The following is a 19,476-nucleotide window of genomic DNA, read 5'->3' as shown; positions in this document are numbered from 1 at the left end:
AAAATGCTACAAATGTCAGGAAAGACATTCTAAGGAAAAAAGAAAAAAGTACCTTAAAATTTACTAAATGAATATCTACCATATTCTAGGCTATGATCTTGACCAATGATTTACATACAACCTCACTGTATTTCCTTTTTAAACCATCCTCTAGAGTAGTGGGTCTCAACCTGTGGGGTGAGACCTCTTCAGCAAACTGTATCTCCAACAATATTTTCATTGTGAGTCACAGCAATAGCAAAATTACAGTTATGAAGTAGCAGCAAAAACATTTTTATGGTTGGGGGTCAGCACAACTATATATATATATATATATATATATATATATATATATATATATATATATATATATATTCATAGCATTAAAATGGTTGCGAACCTCTGCACTAGAGAACCACTGCACACTCTATGGAAACTGAGTAACTGGCTTCAACTCGTGCATCAGAGACCAGGCTGTACAGTACAGCAAGACTCCTCCTCCAACCACTTTAAAAATGAAAACTAGAGGGGTTGGAGAGATGTCTGAGCAGTAAAGAGCATTGGCTGCTCTTCCAGAAGTCTTGAGTTCAATTCCCAGCACCCGCACGGAGGCTCACAACTGTCTATAACTGTAGCCTTATAGCATTCAGCTCCCTCTTCTGGTGTGCAAATGTACATGCAGATAAAAATCCATCTCCATAAAATAAATAAATCTTAAAAACAACAACAAAACTAAACTAAACCTAGGTGACTGGAAGGATGGTTATGAGCTCTTCCTGGGGCTGGAGAGATGGCTCAGTGGTGAATAGGACCTGCTGCCCTTACAAAGGACTAGCTCTAGTCCCTGCATTGGGCCCCCGAGAGATCATGCACATACGTGTAGACACACATATATTTGCACAAAATAAAGTTAAAGACCTCAAAGTTAATAGGCATTATCAATAATTTTCTTTTGTTCTGTTTGGTTTCTTCTTACTGTTTTATCTTACCTCTCTGACATTGTTTGATAAACTGTGTACATTGGACATTTGAGTTTTGTACTAATTATGTAGAGAGACATGGTTTGAATAAAACAAATGAAATCAGAGCTTTAAATATGGATATCAGACATGAAGTCTCTGCTTTGTATCTTTTGGCTGTTGAAAGAAAGGCTTTCAGACCAGTCTTAGTTGAAAAGGTGACTGAGAAAGGTTTTACTTCCTGAGTTAGAAATGCCAGCAGGACTTGTAACTCTGAAAGCCTTGCAACTCTGAAATGAAACCCTTCCCAACTCCTGGTTTGCTTCCCACATCCCCTTAGGGCCCACACAAGCTACTCTGCCAGCTGCTTCATTATAAATCTGTGAGTTAGGCCACAGCTTTCAGGAATAAATCCAGCCCCATTTGTCATATCCTCCCAAATGTGGCATAGAATAGTTTTGGCCTGTTTCTCCCTCAAGGCTGTCTTCCCTGGTGACATGGTTTGGCTTCTTTGCTTCTCAGTGGGCTGCTGTGACGTTCTCCCTTCTCACACTGTGCCAAGCTGTTCCCACCTTCACACTTTTTGTTTTGTAACAAGAACCAAAATATATTGAGTATAATAGCCTTGTGCTCTAAAGCAAAAGGCTCTGTGGCAGAAATTCCATATGGACCCAAGTGTAGAATTCTTGAACTCACATGCTGTATTTTCAGTTCCATGTCCCTTCATTACAGAAGGCTGGAGATGTTTATAGTATGAAAGGAAGGGAATTAGATTCTGATGAAGCCTCCTACATTTAGAGAATTCTAAGAGGTATCTGTTGTGTTTCTAGGCTAAATAAAATGATTTCTTGTTTCTAGTGAAATACTGTTTAAGAAATCTTTGTATCTGTGTTCAGGACCCTACAGTTTATCTACTTGAAAACAGGTACATGAATATTTGTATTTGAAAGACTGGAATCATCATTGTCTGGTGAGCTCAGTGGGGCCTTTTCTGGCTTCACTTGTTTTCCTTTCTGCCTCCTGGGCTCTTACCTCTGAAGCATGACTTCCCCATTTCTACAAAATGTACAAGTAGAATAGGTGTGGCTCACAGTCAAAAGTAAGTTCCTGTATTTAAGACTAGTCGCAACCAGTACAGGCTTTTTGAGTCCAAAGCCTGTCTATCAGACACTTGGCTGGTGGGTGACCCCAGTGTTCTAGCAAAGGCCTTTGACTGTAAGAATGTGGAGCTCTGAGGCACTGTTGCTCAGACTGTGAGAATGCATCACTCATAAGATTGGATTTGCGTCTGATAGGATACTGAAACTTCAGAAACAGTCCACACGCAGATGTATTGGAAAGCAATGAAGTTTTCACCATGGTAGAATCTCAGAGTAGAAGAACCTAAGCTCCTCTGGATCTTAAAGTTTTCACCTCACTTCACTTTTGCTGTGCCCCACAGAGGCCCCTCGTCATGCAGCAAGAACAGTTCGAAATAAATAATTGCTTTTTTCTTTGCTTCATTTTGGAGTATATATGCAGTAGAAAATGATGAATTGAAATTGTGATGAGATGGTTTTGGAAGAAGGAGATAGATGTACTTGGAACTCTTACAATGTCCTCATAGCTCAGCTTTATCATCTTAAAGGAAGAAAATAGATAAACCCGAATGGTGTACATGTATGCATGTACATGGAAGCAAGTGTGGAGACACCATCCAGGTAGCTGCTGCTGCTGCATCTGCTGCTGCTGCATCTGCTGCTGCTGCTGCGAGGCTGGGGATGGACCCCCGCATGTGTCCTTTGCCAAGCACAACTACACCCTAAGTTTTATTAGCATCAAAAATGTTTTAAATCATTTTTAGGGGGAGTAGGCTTGTTAATGTTCTATTCTATTTTCTTGTTAATTGTTGGATAGTATTTTCTTAAAATGACATTATATGTATATCTTTCTCTTTTGAAGCTAGGAAAGTGAGGGCATTTTTCTAAAACTCATCTTTTTAGCAAATGCTGATTGCAGTTCCCCCTTCATAGTCATTATACTTAACTCAGATAATCCACACACAGAAATGATATCAATGAATCTGGAGCTAGGTAAGCTACCTTGAGTTTAAATATTTGAGTATTTAGTTCCCTCACTAGTATTAAATGTGCCTTTATGTTGGAGAAACTAGCAGTGTGCAGCATCCTACATAGAATATATAAGGAGATATTTTCAGTGCTCTTTTAAATTAAGTATTTCAATCTTTCATATACAAATATAGTATATATTCAATAATAGTGATTTAACGTAAGGCTTTTAATAAAATTGGGACCATATCAAGTTTGAGTGAACCATGAATTTGCAGCTATTTTGCATGAATTTGCAGGAATTTTAAATTGTGAAGCTTTTCATTTTCCATTTATGTATTTAGACTATGTATATGTGTGCATGTATGTGCTATTGTGTGTATAGAGAGGGCATATCTATTGTATTTCTATCATGGGTATTAAAGATTCAACTCAGGGCATTATGCTTGGCATCAGATGCCCTTGGTGAGCCGTCTCGCTAGCTCCAAGTTGTGAAGAATCTTTAAGACCATTCAATCCACACTCTTTATATATATTTTCACTTGGAAAATTCAAGGCTCAGAAACAAATTTCTCTTTTAAGTTCCTATAGTATGGTAAAGAAAGGGAATTAAAAATGAGTTGTTTGGCCGGGCATGGTGGCACATGCCTTTAATCCCAGCACTTGGGAGGCAAAGGCAGGCGGATTTCTGAGTTCGAGGCCAGCCTGGTCTACAAAGTGAGTTCCAGGACAGCCAGGGCTATACAGAGAAGCCCTGTCTCGGAAAACAAAAAACAAAAAAAAAAAAAACAAAAAACCACCACCACCAACAACAAAAAAATGAGTTGTTTGGGGTCTAACCACAAGTCTAAAATGCTAGATGAATATTGACCAGAAGGATCAGTGAAGTAAGCCTCTCCGTCAGTCTACACAGCTAGAGGCAATTCCATCCTTTCTACAGAAAGTAAGGGTAACCCTAAGACTGTTGTGAAGTTTGAAGTCTGAGCCGCCAATGAGGAAAACCAAGTTAGCAGCAGCTGGCTCTCCTCTCTCACAATTGGAATTAGGAACTCCTGCCACCTATGGAACATCTGATAGCTTAGCTGTGTTGAGTGACACATGCATGGTCCCTTCAGTTGTAGTTGGCCTCTTGTGTCTCCACTTCTGACTGAGGCAGGTTAGAAGAGTGGTTGTTGTGTTTGCAGTGAGAATGTGTTTTGTTTTGTTATGGATAGCTTTATGAATGCAAATGGCTTTGCTCAGGCAGTCTTGGTGGTGTGGGCATTATGACCTCACTTAACCCAGAGGGCTGAGGTAGTAGGCTCATAAGGACAAGTCCTCCCTGGGTAACTTAGAACGAATGTGACTAAAACAGTATTTTAAAAGGAGCCTGGTAATGTAGCTCAGTGGTAGAGTACCCTCTCGGCATGTGTGAGGCGTGTAAAAACATATGTTCAGATCCCTGTACTGGAAACAAACAAAACCAACTAAGTAAAAATTGTTTTAATCTAGTTTTTGGCCTGATACACAGCTCTAGCCTTAGTAAAGTATAGCAGACTATAATCATTGGCCATTTTATAAAAATGTAATATACATGTGAATGTATATAATTTGAAGTTGGAAAAACTTGCTATACTGTCAACTTTGGAAAAGCCTCAATTCACAGTACTGAGTTGACATTGTACAAAAATCAACAGCTTTTCCCACTTTATAGGGTCATATGTGGCACCTTAACTTCTTGGGTTTAATAAAGCATTGTGTAAATCTGAGGTGGGGCGGTGAGGGAGCTGCCTCCCTAAAGCTCCTCCAGACATACTCTGAAACAGTCCTCTAGCATCCCCTGCTGCCCTCCAGACAGATTCCGGTCCCCTATCACTACTAGCCCCAAATCTCTCCTGCAGTGTCGCATGCTGCAGGTCTGGCCTTCAGACTCCATCTCCCGGAGACTCCATCTCTCCCAGGAGACCTTCACAGAGGAAGTTGATCCACTTTTTCCTTCCTTTCCAGGGTTGTTTTCTGATTATCTTCATGGCTTCTTCCTCTCCTCCGGGCTCATTTATCATTCGCGTCTTACTAAAGGGTTATTAATCTGACTACTCTGGTCTTTTACAACCTTTCCTTTCCTTACTTACTTGCTGACTTATCTTGTCCTTCATTGTTCTTGCTGTAAGTGCCCTGTACTTGAGGTTGGAGCCTCCACCATCCCAGAAAGGTTTCTTGTTCTTTCGCTATCGTTTTTTACCTCTGCTTCCCTCAAACTAGAAAAATGTGGATCTATTTTCTGTCACTAGAGATTTGGTTTCTTTTTCCAAGAATGTCATATGAATGGAATTACGTATAGTGTCTCTTTAGCTGACTGGCCTTTTCTTGGCTGTTTTAAAGATGTTTACCTTTACAATAATTTACTTGCCCTCTTCATTGTTGAGCACTGTTCTCTCATATGGCTCTGTCACAGTTCATGTCTTCATGTGCTGATGCAGGTCACAATTTCATCTGACAATTAATATTTCATGTATGTCTATTTACAATTTGTAAAGTCACTGTATGCTAAGTTGATTGTATATGTATTTCTGAAAGAGACCTTTAATTATGAACCATGGTAAAATCAATACGGTATTGGTTTCAGGAAGATATTGTCTATTTCACCATAAGATTGAAATCAGTGAGCTTGCTGTAAGTCAAGGCTGTTCACTGTTCCTGTCTTTTGCATGTAAGGTAGTAGTTGCAATGCTGGCTCAGTCTCTGTAACCGTGATGTCTGCAGTAACAGCAGCGGTGCTAGCAAGTAGCATTTGAACAGTTTAAGATAGGCTCTATTATTTACAGTTTCAGCTGGAGAAGCAGGGACAGAGTTTAAACAGCCTGCTCATGAATCTGTAACCCTCTCCTGACTCTAACTCTCTAATTGGACATTGACAAATGAATAATTGTTCAAACAAATAATATTTGCTTCATCATTCCTTGGGAGTAGTGTTAATTACACAAGACTGAAGGAAAATCAGTTTCTCCCTCTATAATGACACTTTTTGTTGTCTTCCTTCTTCCCAGAGTAAAGAAATGAGGTCACTATCAGTTATATGCACACAGTGGAATCTGGACCCATATTGTAGTTGGTGACATTGAGGGTTTTGGGGACAGGGCAACCTATATGAACAGTGCTTACTATACTAAAGCTCTGGAGTTTTTTTGGTCCTTTAAAAATAATATTACTTACATTTATAGTCAATTAAGTTTGATATTTTATCTTCTTCTGTTCATTTTGCTATAGTCTTGACTTATTTTTTAGCTATATTTGAGTTTTTTATTTAACACTGTTTGATAAGCATTAACAGAAGGGTACTGAGATTAATTAAATGAAGATTACTGCATGGCTTCATCTTTTATCTAAGAAACAAAATAAAGGAGCAGAACACACTTTAGATGTTTTTAGTATCTGTTGATTTCAACAGAATTTAGCTGGTAGGTTACTATTTTGTAACCTTAAGTAGATATTACTAATGATATTACATTAAAAAAAAAAAGGAGTAGTTTGAGAGGGAGATGCTGTGAGTCATCCTGCTCCCGATAGGAAGGGGCCTTTCCCCTAGAGGTGAAAGTCATTCCTATTGCCACATGGCCTGTGCTGCTTTCTCTCCGGATGCTCACCACCACGCTGTAGCCATCCTAACCCTCCACTGTTGCTGACACCCAGTTACTTCTTGTCCCAAGGTGTCTGTATCCCTACCTCCTCTGTGTCTACTCTTGCATTATGTTGTCTCTTGACCTTGATATGGAAGCCAAGGTTGGGTATCCTTCCATCGTGCCTTGCTAGCATCATATTCTGTATATTACAGTTCTTTCTGTACTACGGTACTGGCACTTATGTGTGTGACTATTTCTCTGGATTGTGACCCTAATGCAGGGGAGTGATGCTGGTTGTTCCCAGCACTTGAGGACTTGCATGGTGAATAGTAATTGTCAGTAAGTATTTAAGGGTTTGAATGAATGCATAAATGATGAAGCAATGCTAGCAATGTCCCAACATGCAAACGTTATGGTCTCATCTCCTTTACTGAATTGCAATTTCTGGTAAAGTGGTAAACATGCCTGCCAGCAGTGGCCCTACCTTTTAGACCTGATATAGTCATATTACAATGGCAGTTTATTTCATTTTAAAAACACCTCTGCATAAGAAGAGGCTGGAGCCCTCTGTTTCTGACTCACATGCTTATGTCCATGTGCTCAGCAGAATGAATGAATTAAAAGAGCCTTGTGTGCTGGTTGAGTGCTAGGAGCTGTTGATAGTTATTCAGGTTGCTGGTTCAAAACTAAGTTGTTTCAAAACCTGAAACTCAAAATAGACAAGCCCCAGAGTTTCTGCTATAGAAATGAATCCAAGGTACTTGGTGCCCTATTTGGAATGTAATTGCTTCACAACCAATAGATTTATAAGTAGTTTTAATTTTTCTTTCAACGTATTTTTACTAAGTGTTCTAGCTGCTGTGTAATATTGTTGTCAGTTCAGCATAATGAGAATGCTCTGAACTGTCTGAAGGACTAAGGAATTAGTAAAGAATCTTAAACTATACACAGTGTATGCACAACTGTAAATACTTAATGTGCTATAGAAAAGCCTGTTACCAGAAAGATCTTTTATCTAATCACCCTGCTTGAAATTAGTGTGAGAAACATGGACTAATGGTATCATGTTCTGTAGAAAAGAGGAATTTTGTTTTGAATTTCTTTAAATATTCTAAATAAACATAATTGATTCTCAGCAGTTACATGTTTGGCATTAATAGTAGACAGGTGCTGCTGTTTGCAGACTTGTGTGGTGCCTCCATAGGAAAGCACGCATTCCCTCTCCTGCTTCCACCATACCTGGACTTGGGATGTGCTTTGGCTGAGTAATGTAAGTGGAAGTGACTTATGCATAATTAGAAGCAGGAGTCCAGTTTTCTACATTTTTTTCTTTCTCCTCTTGACAACTCACATTCATTCCAGATGGACATCTTTCTATCACACTAAGACAAAATAAAGATGGCCACTAGTCTACCAATAGCCAGCCCTTGATACACATGTGGCATGAGCATAGAATAAACTAGTTAGAAACCATTGAGATGTTGTTTCTGAAACTTAACCCAGCCCCCTAGTTCCCAGGCGTTAGCTTGAATCTGCATGAGAACCACATGGAGGATTTCTCGTAACACAAGTTGCAATACATCCTTTGGCTCCACTTTTGTAGTCTTCAAAATCTGTGGATCTAGTGAAAGAGTCCACACCTACAGCAAGTCAGTGATAGCTTCCAAGGCTTTACATTTCTCATATGGAAAGTAGCTGTTTTGGAGGGGAGGCAGCGCCAAAAGGCAGCCTCAAGTCTTGATCAAAGATGTGTGGAGCTGAGCTCCTGTTTCCTTAAAGCATGCCCTCTGTAGCATGTAAAGTTTGTGTAGCACCAGCTGAACGACTGCCACTGTCTTGCTTTGTCTTTGCATCTGTGGTTTTCTTTGGACACTTACAGATGCTTATCTTTCTATGGTATTTCTTCTTCACAGTTGGAACTCAAGCTAGAGAGCTAGCCATTTGAGATGGACTTCCTTTTGTCTTCAGATAGATGGAACTAAACTCTTTGCAGGGAGTTCTTTTCTTTGGCATACATTTCTCAATAATGAGAGACTAATGTTAATATTTTCAGGTAGCTGATCACTTTACTCACTATGAAAACTCAAGTGCTATATTAATGACATAGATACCAATATACTTGAAATAAATTATTATGATCTATTTAAAATATTTTGTTTCATCCTTTTCTCAATATTTATGAGGGGAGAAAAAAATTCATATTATTTACCAGTCTTGAGGTCCTTTACAAAATAATGGTTATAATTCATTTCATTATCTGTAAATAGTTTTATTTCTAGCAATGCTATGAATTTGAGGCACTTGTTAAATTTTTCTTGGACTTATGTGAAAAGTAATTTCAGTCTTATTCCTAGTACCTTTAATGTGCCAAGTGCGAGCAGGCATTCCTGGTGAGGAGCCTGCAGCCAGACCCTTCAGCCTGGGTCCTGGAAGTCCTTTCTGTCTTCAGGCTTGACCACCACAGCTCTACAGAAATGTATCCTATTGACATTTCTCTTTGGATGATTCTTGGCTTTTAAGCTATTGCAGGAAGCTTGGAACACCGCTTTCCTAGTGTTTTGGATTTTAAGCAAAACCCATCCAAGCTTTTCCAAGTTTAAGGAGAAATCTGATTCTGTTGGAGTTATGGCTGTGCGTTTAAGCCCAACTGTTTCTGATTTATATGTGGGACAACACAGCAGAAAGCAGTGCACAGTAATCATTTGGAAGTTCACACTTGGTTCCCTGCAAATGCTGCCTGCCTCAGCGGCATTCCTTGGGTTCTTGGGGACCAACCCAATCCCCAGGGCTCCAGGCATGAAATGAGTGTTCAAAAAAGTATTTATCAGAGTAAAAAGCAGTATTGTTGATTCACTTGAAATTGCATGAAGAGGATTTATTGAGACTATTTGGAGTTAGGATTGCTCTTGGAGAAACAAAACAAACTTTCCCAATTTAATTGTTGTTCTAGCTCTGGATTGCTGTTCATGGTATAACAATAAGAACACATGGTTTATTCCATTTTTCATGTTAAGTGGTATATGGAGGCTGAAACAAAGCTCCACTGGTTTTTGTTTGTTTTTGGTCTTGTTATTTATTTTTAGTTTTTTTTTTAAAGATTTATTTATTTATTATATGTATGTCAGTACACTGTCGCTCTCTTTGGACACTCCAAAAGAGGGCATCGGATCCCATCCAGGGTGAATGTGAGCCATCACAAGGTTGCTGGGAATTGAACTCAGGACCTCTGGAAGAGCTGACAGTGTTCCTAACTGCTGAGCCATCTCTCCAGCCCCACGAAGCTCTAGCTTATTGTTCAAGTAATAATAGATGTAAGGAGAAGGTTCTGCAGTGTACATTTAGGCATTGTAATGTTTTAACCACATATCCTAAGTCTGAATAGTAACGTTGAAGCAGTCAGTTTAACCTATTTGCATATGCATTTATGATTAAGGCATTACAAATTTAAAACAAATATAAAATGCAATTTATTCTATCCCAGTTTTTGTCATTTGCATGATAAACAAATGTAATAAAATAATTGGTCAAATCTCATATTATGAATTATAATGTAGTACTAAGGTTTATTCCTACTTTTGAAAATGAGGTAGAAAATAAACTACAAAGCTTTATTGTTTTGCAAGAAGAAAAATTTAGTTTATTAAAAACAAACTACTTAAAATTGCATGTTATAGATTTATTTACTCACTTCTCTTATATAAGTGAGTGTTTTGCTTGTGTCTATGTATGCACACCTTATGTGTGTCTAGTGCCCATGGAGGTCAGAAAGGCTGTTGGCCTTTCTGGAGTTACAGATGGGTTTGAGCTACTGTCTTCACGTCAGGAACTGAACCCGGATCCTCTGCCTGAGCAACAAGTGCTCTCAGCCACTGAGCTATCTCTTCAAACCCATGAGTTTCCACTAGAATGAGCAGCAATGACCCCCAAATCTCAGGCATTTAAGTATATGCATCCATTGTTTTTAGACTTCAAAAGATTTCCATTGGATTTATTCCAAATTAATTTGTGGTTTTGGTACCGATGATACAGCAAGTGAAAAACTCCAAATTTTGTTAATACATGGCTGTTATTATCACTGGTCATTTTTTCATAACACCAGATTTGTAAAAATCTCAACATTTGAACTCTGAGCAGTTTCTTTTAAATTAAAACAGTTTTCTAATTTGTCTTTCCTTTTTCATGTCTGCTCTCATGTGAGTCATAATTTAAATCTAAGGTTGGAAGTGATGGTTCAAGTACTTAAGGCACGATGCAAAGGTGTCTGCATTCCCCAGATGACCAGCAGGTTGCCTGTTGTGTAGCAGATGCTCAATTAATGATCATTGAGGGGATCGAGTGTATACTGTTAGCTACATTTAATAGTTCGGTTTCATGGAAACTGCTCAATGAGTCAGAACCAGCGAGAGCACTGAAGTATAGTAGTTGATACATGATAAATTCGTCTCCCCATATTTTGGAGTGTGTGTGTGTGTGTGTGTGTGCGCGCGCGCGCGCGCGCGCGCGTGCGCGTGCGCGCCTGTGTGCATGTAAAAAGTAATTGAGCCTTACAATTCTTTCAAGGTTGGTTAAAAAAATCATGACTATATCTATAAACCTTGTAATTATCAAGGTTTTCCTATAACATGCATTTTTTTCCATGAAGAAATACTGTAAGTGAAACTTAGGGAATATTTTATATTGATTACATTAACTTAACTGAATCGTTGAAAACTAAGCAGTAAAAACAATTTCCATTCTCATTGTTTTCGTGTCCTGGGGACTGTAGACTGAGGCGAAAGTGGCAAGTCACACACCATCCTGTGACCGATGCAAAATATTTTATAACTTTGTGAAATTACAGAACTATAGAAACAGAACCATCAAAACTCAGATATCATGGTATTTACTTAACAAAGCATAATCTAACATTTTCTTAATGACAATTTGAATTCCTCATAAAGTGCATTTAGAAGAAAGCATGCCAAAAATGTTGCTTCTTTGGTACAAGTTCTTCTAGGGGTGGTTCTGTAGTGACATCTGCTGGTAAGTGTTGTAAAGTACATCACAGAATCTCATGCAAGTCATTTCACAGGAATTCAGTAAGCTTGGGTGAGAAAACGACATTTTGTGCAGAATTGTTTCTTTTACTATTATTTATACATCTAACTCAAAATTTGGACATTTGATCAAGGATGTTATTTTAATAACATAAGTATTAGACTCTGCTTCCTGAAATGCAGCCAACCTGAGTCTTTGATAATAGCTGTATATCTACTGAGATTTTTGCTGCAGAGCTGAAAACCCCTTTCTCCTATGTCTTCATTGGCCTCTTCTTACTACACCTTACATTAGCATAGAGCCTTGCAAAAGTAGACCAGGGGCTGAATTATGTTAGTTTGTGTCATCTGCACAGACTAAATAGCAAGTTTAGGCACACATAAGTTCAATGCATTAGCTTTATGGACAGTTGAAAATAAAGTGAGACTTTATTTTAGAGAAATTGATGAAATGTCTTTATGTGTTAGAGCTTATGGATAAATCATGTATACATAAACATGCACACCTGACATTTCTACATCTGTACTTGGTTCTTTATTTGTGGTTGTATCTAGTCTTCTGTGTTTACATACTGTGTAAAAAGTTGTCCTCCGTGGTCCTCAGACCTTCTTAGTCAGCTGCCTGCAGCCTTTACTATCTGGATTTCAGCTCAGGCACATCTCACACATTTTCTCCCTGAATCCTATACAGTTTCTCAAGTCAATAAATGGCTATTATGTTCTCTTTACTTTAACACAGATCTGTCAGTAGGTATAGAATTCTCTCTTGTTTACTCCACATTCAAACTATGAAAAAATTTTGATTGCTCACCCTTGACATATATTCACATTCTTCTCCTTTCCCTTCCAACTGTGGCCACCTTCTCCAGGCCTCTCACTCGGCCTTCCTATCACCTGTTTTCCACTCAGCAGCCGAAATACTTCTCATAGAACTTTAGACAGATTCTCCTCTACTGAGATCTTTGCAAAGTCCTTCCCTTGCCCAAAGGTGCCTCTGCATTGTAGAAACTCCCTCCGTTTTCCATGGCTATATTTCCTACCATTGTGCCACTCATCTCTTTCCCTCCGTTCTAGCAACTTCTCTCTCTGCTGTGTGCACTCAGCACAGATCTGGACTTGTGGCTTCAAATTGAAATTCCCTCCCCCAGTTCCTTAAAGTTTGGAACTGATAATCATCCTTTGCCTTCTTAAAGAGACTACTTGATTCATTATATACGGAAAGGAAGAGCCAGATCCTCCCTCCCTGCCTTGTAGTCGTCCCCCCCCCCCCAATTATTCTGGGTCTTGTACTTTTGAACCTCTCCCACAAGGTGCATGTCAGATGAGAATGCGATGTTCTTGTGTCCATGGATGTGTAATGGAACCTGAGCCAGTTCCTGCTCATGGTAGATACCCAATATGTAATAGATACGTAGATGGAGACTCGATTTGTTCTGCCTTGTAAACACCAACGCCATAGCAAAATGAAGAGCTTTCTAGTGGGGTCTGCCTTGTTGAAATCTTTGGATCATGCCTTCCACATTTAACATGGATTTCAGTAGTATTTCATAGTTAAGTTAATACCTGCACAGTACACTCAGTGTCAAAATGTGGGGCCACATTTTAAAGATTCTTCTTGCAGAATAATTACTTTATTGCTCTTTTGACCCTCAGTTACCATAACAAACCTTAGACACGTGAATGGGAGAAAGAATAACCCCATTTTTAATCCATGTTAAGACTTTATCAATATGAAGTGCTTCCCACAGGGTTCTAAGGAAGAGCCAGACTTTCATCATCATGAAATTGCAAATTCATTTGTATACGCCCCCTTTATGCTTGAAAGCTACTTTTTGATGTTTGGTCTGCAATTAAATGTATTGTGCAGAGCCACAAATATGCCTTGCTGGCTAGACCAGGTTGTCAGAATCTTTTAACTATTCATCTCTGCACAAAGACAAATGGACATCTTTTAACAATAACATCCCAAGGCCAAGATTTATTCCCAGATGTACATAATCTTTTAATTGATCTACTGCTTTCTTTTTTCCTAGTCAATAGGCCCCTTGCCCACTCCGTCACCACCCCACCAATCTAGATTATGGGTTTTAAATTTCTTTGAAACACTTTCTTTTGGTGGAAAAATATAAGTTTAAGTAATATAATTTTCCCAAGCACACAGTTACTTTAATTTATAAATTCCTTTGCCTTCCTTCACATTCTATGTAGATATTTATGTCATGTATTACCTAAATGTAAACTTTTGGTTACATTTCCCAATGTTACCATGTTTAACTGGCATAAGGCTTAAATGTTTTAAAATATCTTCACGAGGCTTAAATATTTGTAAGATTCTAGGTAACATACAAATAAGATTTATTTTAACATTAAGGCAGTTGTTTCATATATTTTCTTTATGGCTTGTAATACAGGTGACAAAGCAGAATGAATTTTCCACTTACATTTGAAGATGCACTTTTTAAATTCGAGTCTAATGAGACTGCCATTTTGTCACTAATCATTACAGATTTTTTCAAGAGATTTTGATAATAATATCCCAAATCCCTTTATGGCTGATTATATCAAAGGTTCCTTATGGGTATAACCTTTTTTGCGAAAGGGCTTTTGAGTATTTCTAATGTCTTTAAGTCTATTTTAAATACTTAGTGTTAATCTGAGAATTTTAATTACAATATTGCCTGCATCTTCCCTGGCTAAAGACAATGGAATTAACAGGAGGATGAGAGGGAGAAATGCTTGATTATTCAGATTATCACTGCCACTACCCCTATGTACCTAGAATTCTGAATTCGATTAGTCTGTTAGTCCTGTGGCCTCCATGAGGTAAGGTTGTTGCAGGTCTTGAGCCCCCACGAAAGTACAAATGCACACAAGCCTACCCCCAGGACTGTGTTGTTATCAAAGATGACTAAAGCTCCCAAACTGCACAGCAATGATAAACGTTCAAGAAATACTATTTGAATTCTTTTCCTCCCAGTCTCAGTCTGTGCCTTTTCCATGTTATCTCTCCTGCTTGGCCTTAACCAGCGACTTTGTGGGATGTTGCAATGAACTTGAAGCCTTTCTGTGCCTGCTCAGCCCCTTGTCGCACTGCACCCACTGAATTAATGAGCCAGGAATTGGCACGTGTGAGATGCTTAGAGAGTGCATGTGCTGCTCTTCTTCGTAGGGAATCAGCCCCCAGGAATCAGGAGGAATGAAGAGTGCCTTAGCCGTATTCTAGATCCAGATGGAACCCTTGGAAGATTGACTTTAGCATCCCTTTCCCTGGTTCTGTGCATTGAGCCCTTAGTTGTGTTCCTTTGCCAGAGGAAATCTTTAGTATACTAGTTGTTTTGTGGAAGGCCACTTGGTGTATTTTTCATTGCTTATGTCATTACCGAAATTTTCACACTTTAAACCATTTTTAGGAAAGAATCCTATTTTATATACTACTTTATATTCCAAAACATGTCATTTTATGATTGCGAATTTTGTTTTAGGTGCAAAGATGGCTTAAAAGGCTTTACGTTTTCTGCACTTAGGTAAGTAACATCTATCTTTGTGTTGAGAGAAGTTGCAAGTTAATCTTCTAAAAATATTGACTGTATATAATTCCAATAAAGATTCGTTAATTTAGTTTTTAATCTGACAGTAGTTATAAAAGTCACAATATTATATCCTTGCATTTGTGGATAGTTTATTAAGTAATTTCTTAGACTAAGTTGAGTTTATGGGTGGGACTTATGGACTGTCAAGCACATGGTCTTAAGTGTTCTTAGCATTTTATTTGTTCACCTCATCTATTAACAATTGGTCTATTATATATACTGTGTAAATGTTAGTTATCACCATTATTATATTTTATAACTCAAAACATCTTAACAAAATAGACATTTTTCGCAACCACTCTGCAACATTTGTCATGCGTTTAATGGAATGTTCCACTAACATCTCACTGGACATTCTCAATCCAAACCCCATGTTATCCCAGTTTGTGTCAGAAGCATTACTTACTTTATTTTTCAGTGTCCATGGAATACTTGCCTAGTGAAGTTTGGTAGCATGGCATTCACTGCAAGTATCAGAGAGAAAAGTGTGGGCATGCCTTGGGGACATCATCTTATATGGCCATTCTGAGGAGCTTGCCTATAAGTTGCTCTAGTGCAGGGCTCACACTAGTGCGCATTCAGATCACAAACTCTCCATCTTTTAGGGGATGTCAATTTGAGGCATAGCTTTAGATAAGGAGCAATGAAGAAGATCACTGTTGGTAAAGCTGAATCAAAATGTCTGCTGGAGAATAAAATATTAGTGGTATCAGAGTGTTTAAGACTGAAGGGTCAGGGTAGGGAGAGATTGGTTTGGACTTATTAAATGGGTCGTAGACACCTAACAGTGTCTGAGGGAGGTGGTTAGCAGCGAATTTGAAAGATGAGTCCAGCAGAAGTAGATGGGACATTGGATGACGGAGAGCTAGAGGGGAAGATAAGTACTGTGATTTGTGGGATAATGAGAAGGTTCAAGAGAGAAACTACAAGTCAGATGGAAGAAGGTGAAGACTGTTTCCATCTCCTACAACCTGACTCCCAGCGTAGCACTGAAAGCTAAGTGTGCAGGGCGGATGTCAGGAAACTGTGTGATGGTCAGTTTCTCAGGGCTCAGTGGTGTAGCACCTGCCTGGAATGTGTGAGGCCCTGGGTCCAATCCCCACGGGGTGTGGGGAGAGAAGGGGAAGAAAAGTTGTAATAAAACTTTGATAACTAGACTTTTGAAGTCATGCTATATGAAAAATGGTTTACTTTATGGTTTTCATTAAGAGATATATGAGAAAAAACTTTCCTTTGTTCTTAAATGATGGTAAAGCATGTTTTTAAAACTGAAAGTCAATGACAAAAACCAAAAGATGATTTCCTGAAGAGATAACCTTGCCTAAGATACCAACCAAATCCTTAGAAAAACTTGACGATACTTCAGATAGTGGTGTATCTTTTCTTCACGTGCACTTTGAATCAGGGCTTAGTTTGGAATGCTTGTGCTGAAGTTTTTCTGTGTTATAGGACAATATTCTAGAAAAATGTTCACTGTTAGAGGAATTCTTGTTAAACAAAGTTGTTAAGCATTGCAGATGTTTCTGCCTTTCATAAGCCAGCCTTCTTCCTTCTGTCCTGTCAGCCATTCTCTCATAGATGGGAAGGCATCAGTGAAATGTGTGGCAGTTTCCTGTCTTATTCTCTGCCCTTATTCCCATCCACAACCTGGGAAGCAACAGTGTTAGTTCTGGCTGAGAGATACAATAGAAAAATCCAGTCTCTCCTTTGTAATATCAGCACAATTTTAGTTAACTGTCCTCTCTTCAGCCTCTGAAGGCAGAAATACATCTGACTCATTCATTGTTGTATTCTTGACACAGTACACATCTGGAGACAAAGTAAAAGCATAATCAAATAAATACTGAGTGGATGATATCTGTATAGCTTATGTACTCTTTTTTAGGATGCATTAAACTATAGGTGCTAAATTAGAGTAAAGTTTTATGGTCTAAAGCTTTTTGCTTGAGTCTAGCCTGGAGACATTAAACTCTGCTGCTTTATGAATGGCTGCAATAGATGGAGGAGACTTATTTTCTGTAAAACAATGTGATAGAGCTGTGTTTGTGATAGAGTAATCATAATCCATTGAGGATGGGAGCTTCCTTCAAGCCTGATGCTGACTGCATCTATTTGTATCCATCTGTGCTCCATTATGGCCAACACCCTCAAACCTCTCAAGCACTGAATATTCTTTTCTCATAAACTTTACCACTACCAGGAAGTCATACTTGCTGAGTTTGGCCACCACAAGTACTTTTCTGTCACCTCCCTTCTGTAATTAATATTGAATGTTGAATATTTTGACAGGTTATAAACTCATTGTATGCATTTATAATCAGAGAGGGGATGATGGGAAGGTGCAGAATAGAAATTCATGCCAGGTGACACTTTAGGAAACCTCTGAGAACAATGTACATTAACCCGTTACTATCTACCAATGAAACCTGACAATTAAAACAGAATCTAGCTTTTGCATTAGAATTATGTGCTATCTTTAAGTATCTAGGAGTAATCAATGGGCAATAAATGCAGTATAAAATGAAATCCACCCTGTTTAGTAGGGCATATACCATATAAATGCTGTATATACCATATGAAAATTGAATAACATTCACTCAGTATTTATTTGGTTATGCTTTTACTTTGTCTCCAGATGTGTACTGTGTCAAGAATGCAATGAGTCAGATGTATTTCTGCCTTCAGAGGCTGAAGAGAGGACAGATAATTAAAATTGTGCTGATATTACAAAGGAGAGACTGGATTTTTCCATTGTATCTCTTAGCCAGAACTAACACTGTTGCTTCCCAGGTTGTGGGTAGGAATAAAGGCAGAGAATAAGACAGGAAACTGGCAAGAATGCTTACAAGCTTAAAACAAAACAAAACACCCCCCAAAGCCAACTTCTCTAATAGAGCAAATTAAGTGCTAAGTCGTCATTTCTCTGATGGCCCCACCTCCACCCCCACAAGAGGAGAGCAGTTGGCAGCACAGAAGGAAGAGGGGCGTTTGAAAGGCAGAAGAGGAATATTTCACAAACATGTAGGAAAGAAGGCTGCAGACAACAGCACTAAAGCTGGTTTACCGCAAATCTCAGCCTGCTGAAGGTAAGGGCAGTCTGGTCGTCACATGGTAACTCAAGAGGCCGTAAGCTGCTGAAGTTCTCTGATGGTGAGAATATCAAGTTCTGGTCTACACTTTATGAAGCTTCCTCGGGCAATTTCAAGGAGAAATAAAATTCTCTGTCTCTGCAGATAGGAGTAGAAAGGCACTGGAGTAGCTGGAGGCAAGGGGGAAGGACCCTGGGAGAAGAGCCAGTGTAGGTGTTAAAGAGGCGTGGCTCGGGTTATGACATCAGACTCCACAGCAGTGGCTCTCAATCTTCCTAATGCTGTGACCCTTTAGTACAGTTCCTCAGGTTTTGGTGACTGCCAACCATAAAATTATTTCATTGCACTTTATAACTGTCATTTGCTACTGTTACAAATTGCAAGTAAATATTTGATATGTAGGGTATGTTATGTGACCCCCCCCCAAAAAAAAAACAAAAAACAAAAACAAAAACAACAGGTTGGGAATCACTGCTCTAGACAACTTTCTATTAGTGGTTTCTGACAATGTGAATCTTGTATACAGGGCTGACCCTTATTCGGACTCATAGAAAATATGGTACCTGTAATATTACTGTGGGATCAAGTGACATAACATTTATAAAATGCTTGTGGGCTCTGTGCCAACATTTTCAATTGCATTGTTTTGACAAATGGTCATCTCCTATATGTATTTGAATTTTCCAAAGGAAAAATAAGATTGACATGTAATAGGTACTTAGATTGCATGTTGTTACTACATTCATTCATTCATTCATTCATTCACTCATTCATTCATTCATTTTTATGATGTTACAGACACATGGACATAGTTTCATAGTCCCCACTATTTATCCAGGAATGCATACTGTTCAAATGGTGCTTACAGGGGGTGATTCATGGGGCTGTGAGGCCACAGGTAAAGAACCACCCAGTCGCTTGCATAGAGACAAGGACAGTTTCTCCAGGGAGTCACCTGTACTGTGAGATCATCAGCTCTGGCCTAAAGGGCAGTAAGTTCCAAAAAAGCATTAGAGAGACTTCCTAGTTTTACCTGGTTGCTTCTATAGAATTGAGTGCAGACCTTAAACTTTCTAGCCACAAACACAAATAATGAGCAGATTCTTTTGCAATAAAAGCTCCCGGGGCTCTCAGCTGCCATGTAATGGGAGAAAAGCCCTTTGCACACCCAGTTTG

General features: G+C 38.8%; 1 protein-coding gene across 1 annotated transcript in view; it reads left to right on the top strand.

The window, feature by feature from the left end:
• Tmem135 (transmembrane protein 135) overlaps positions 1 to 19,476 on the top strand; it is a 186,545-nt gene that overhangs the window by 149,479 nt on the left and 17,590 nt on the right. Inside the window, exon 7 of the mRNA XM_021194415.1 lies at positions 15,104 to 15,145. Within this exon, the coding sequence (XP_021050074.1) occupies positions 15,104 to 15,145 (42 nt within the window). The remainder of the gene's footprint in view (positions 1 to 15,103; positions 15,146 to 19,476) is intronic.

The sequence above is a fragment of the Mus pahari genome, chromosome 1 (genome assembly GCF_900095145.1).
Source record: "Mus pahari chromosome 1, PAHARI_EIJ_v1.1, whole genome shotgun sequence".
In the NCBI taxonomy this organism is placed as follows: Eukaryota; Metazoa; Chordata; class Mammalia; order Rodentia; family Muridae; genus Mus; species Mus pahari.
The sequence above is the reverse complement of the archived record's forward strand: the minus strand, read 5'-3'. Positions and strand labels throughout refer to the sequence as shown.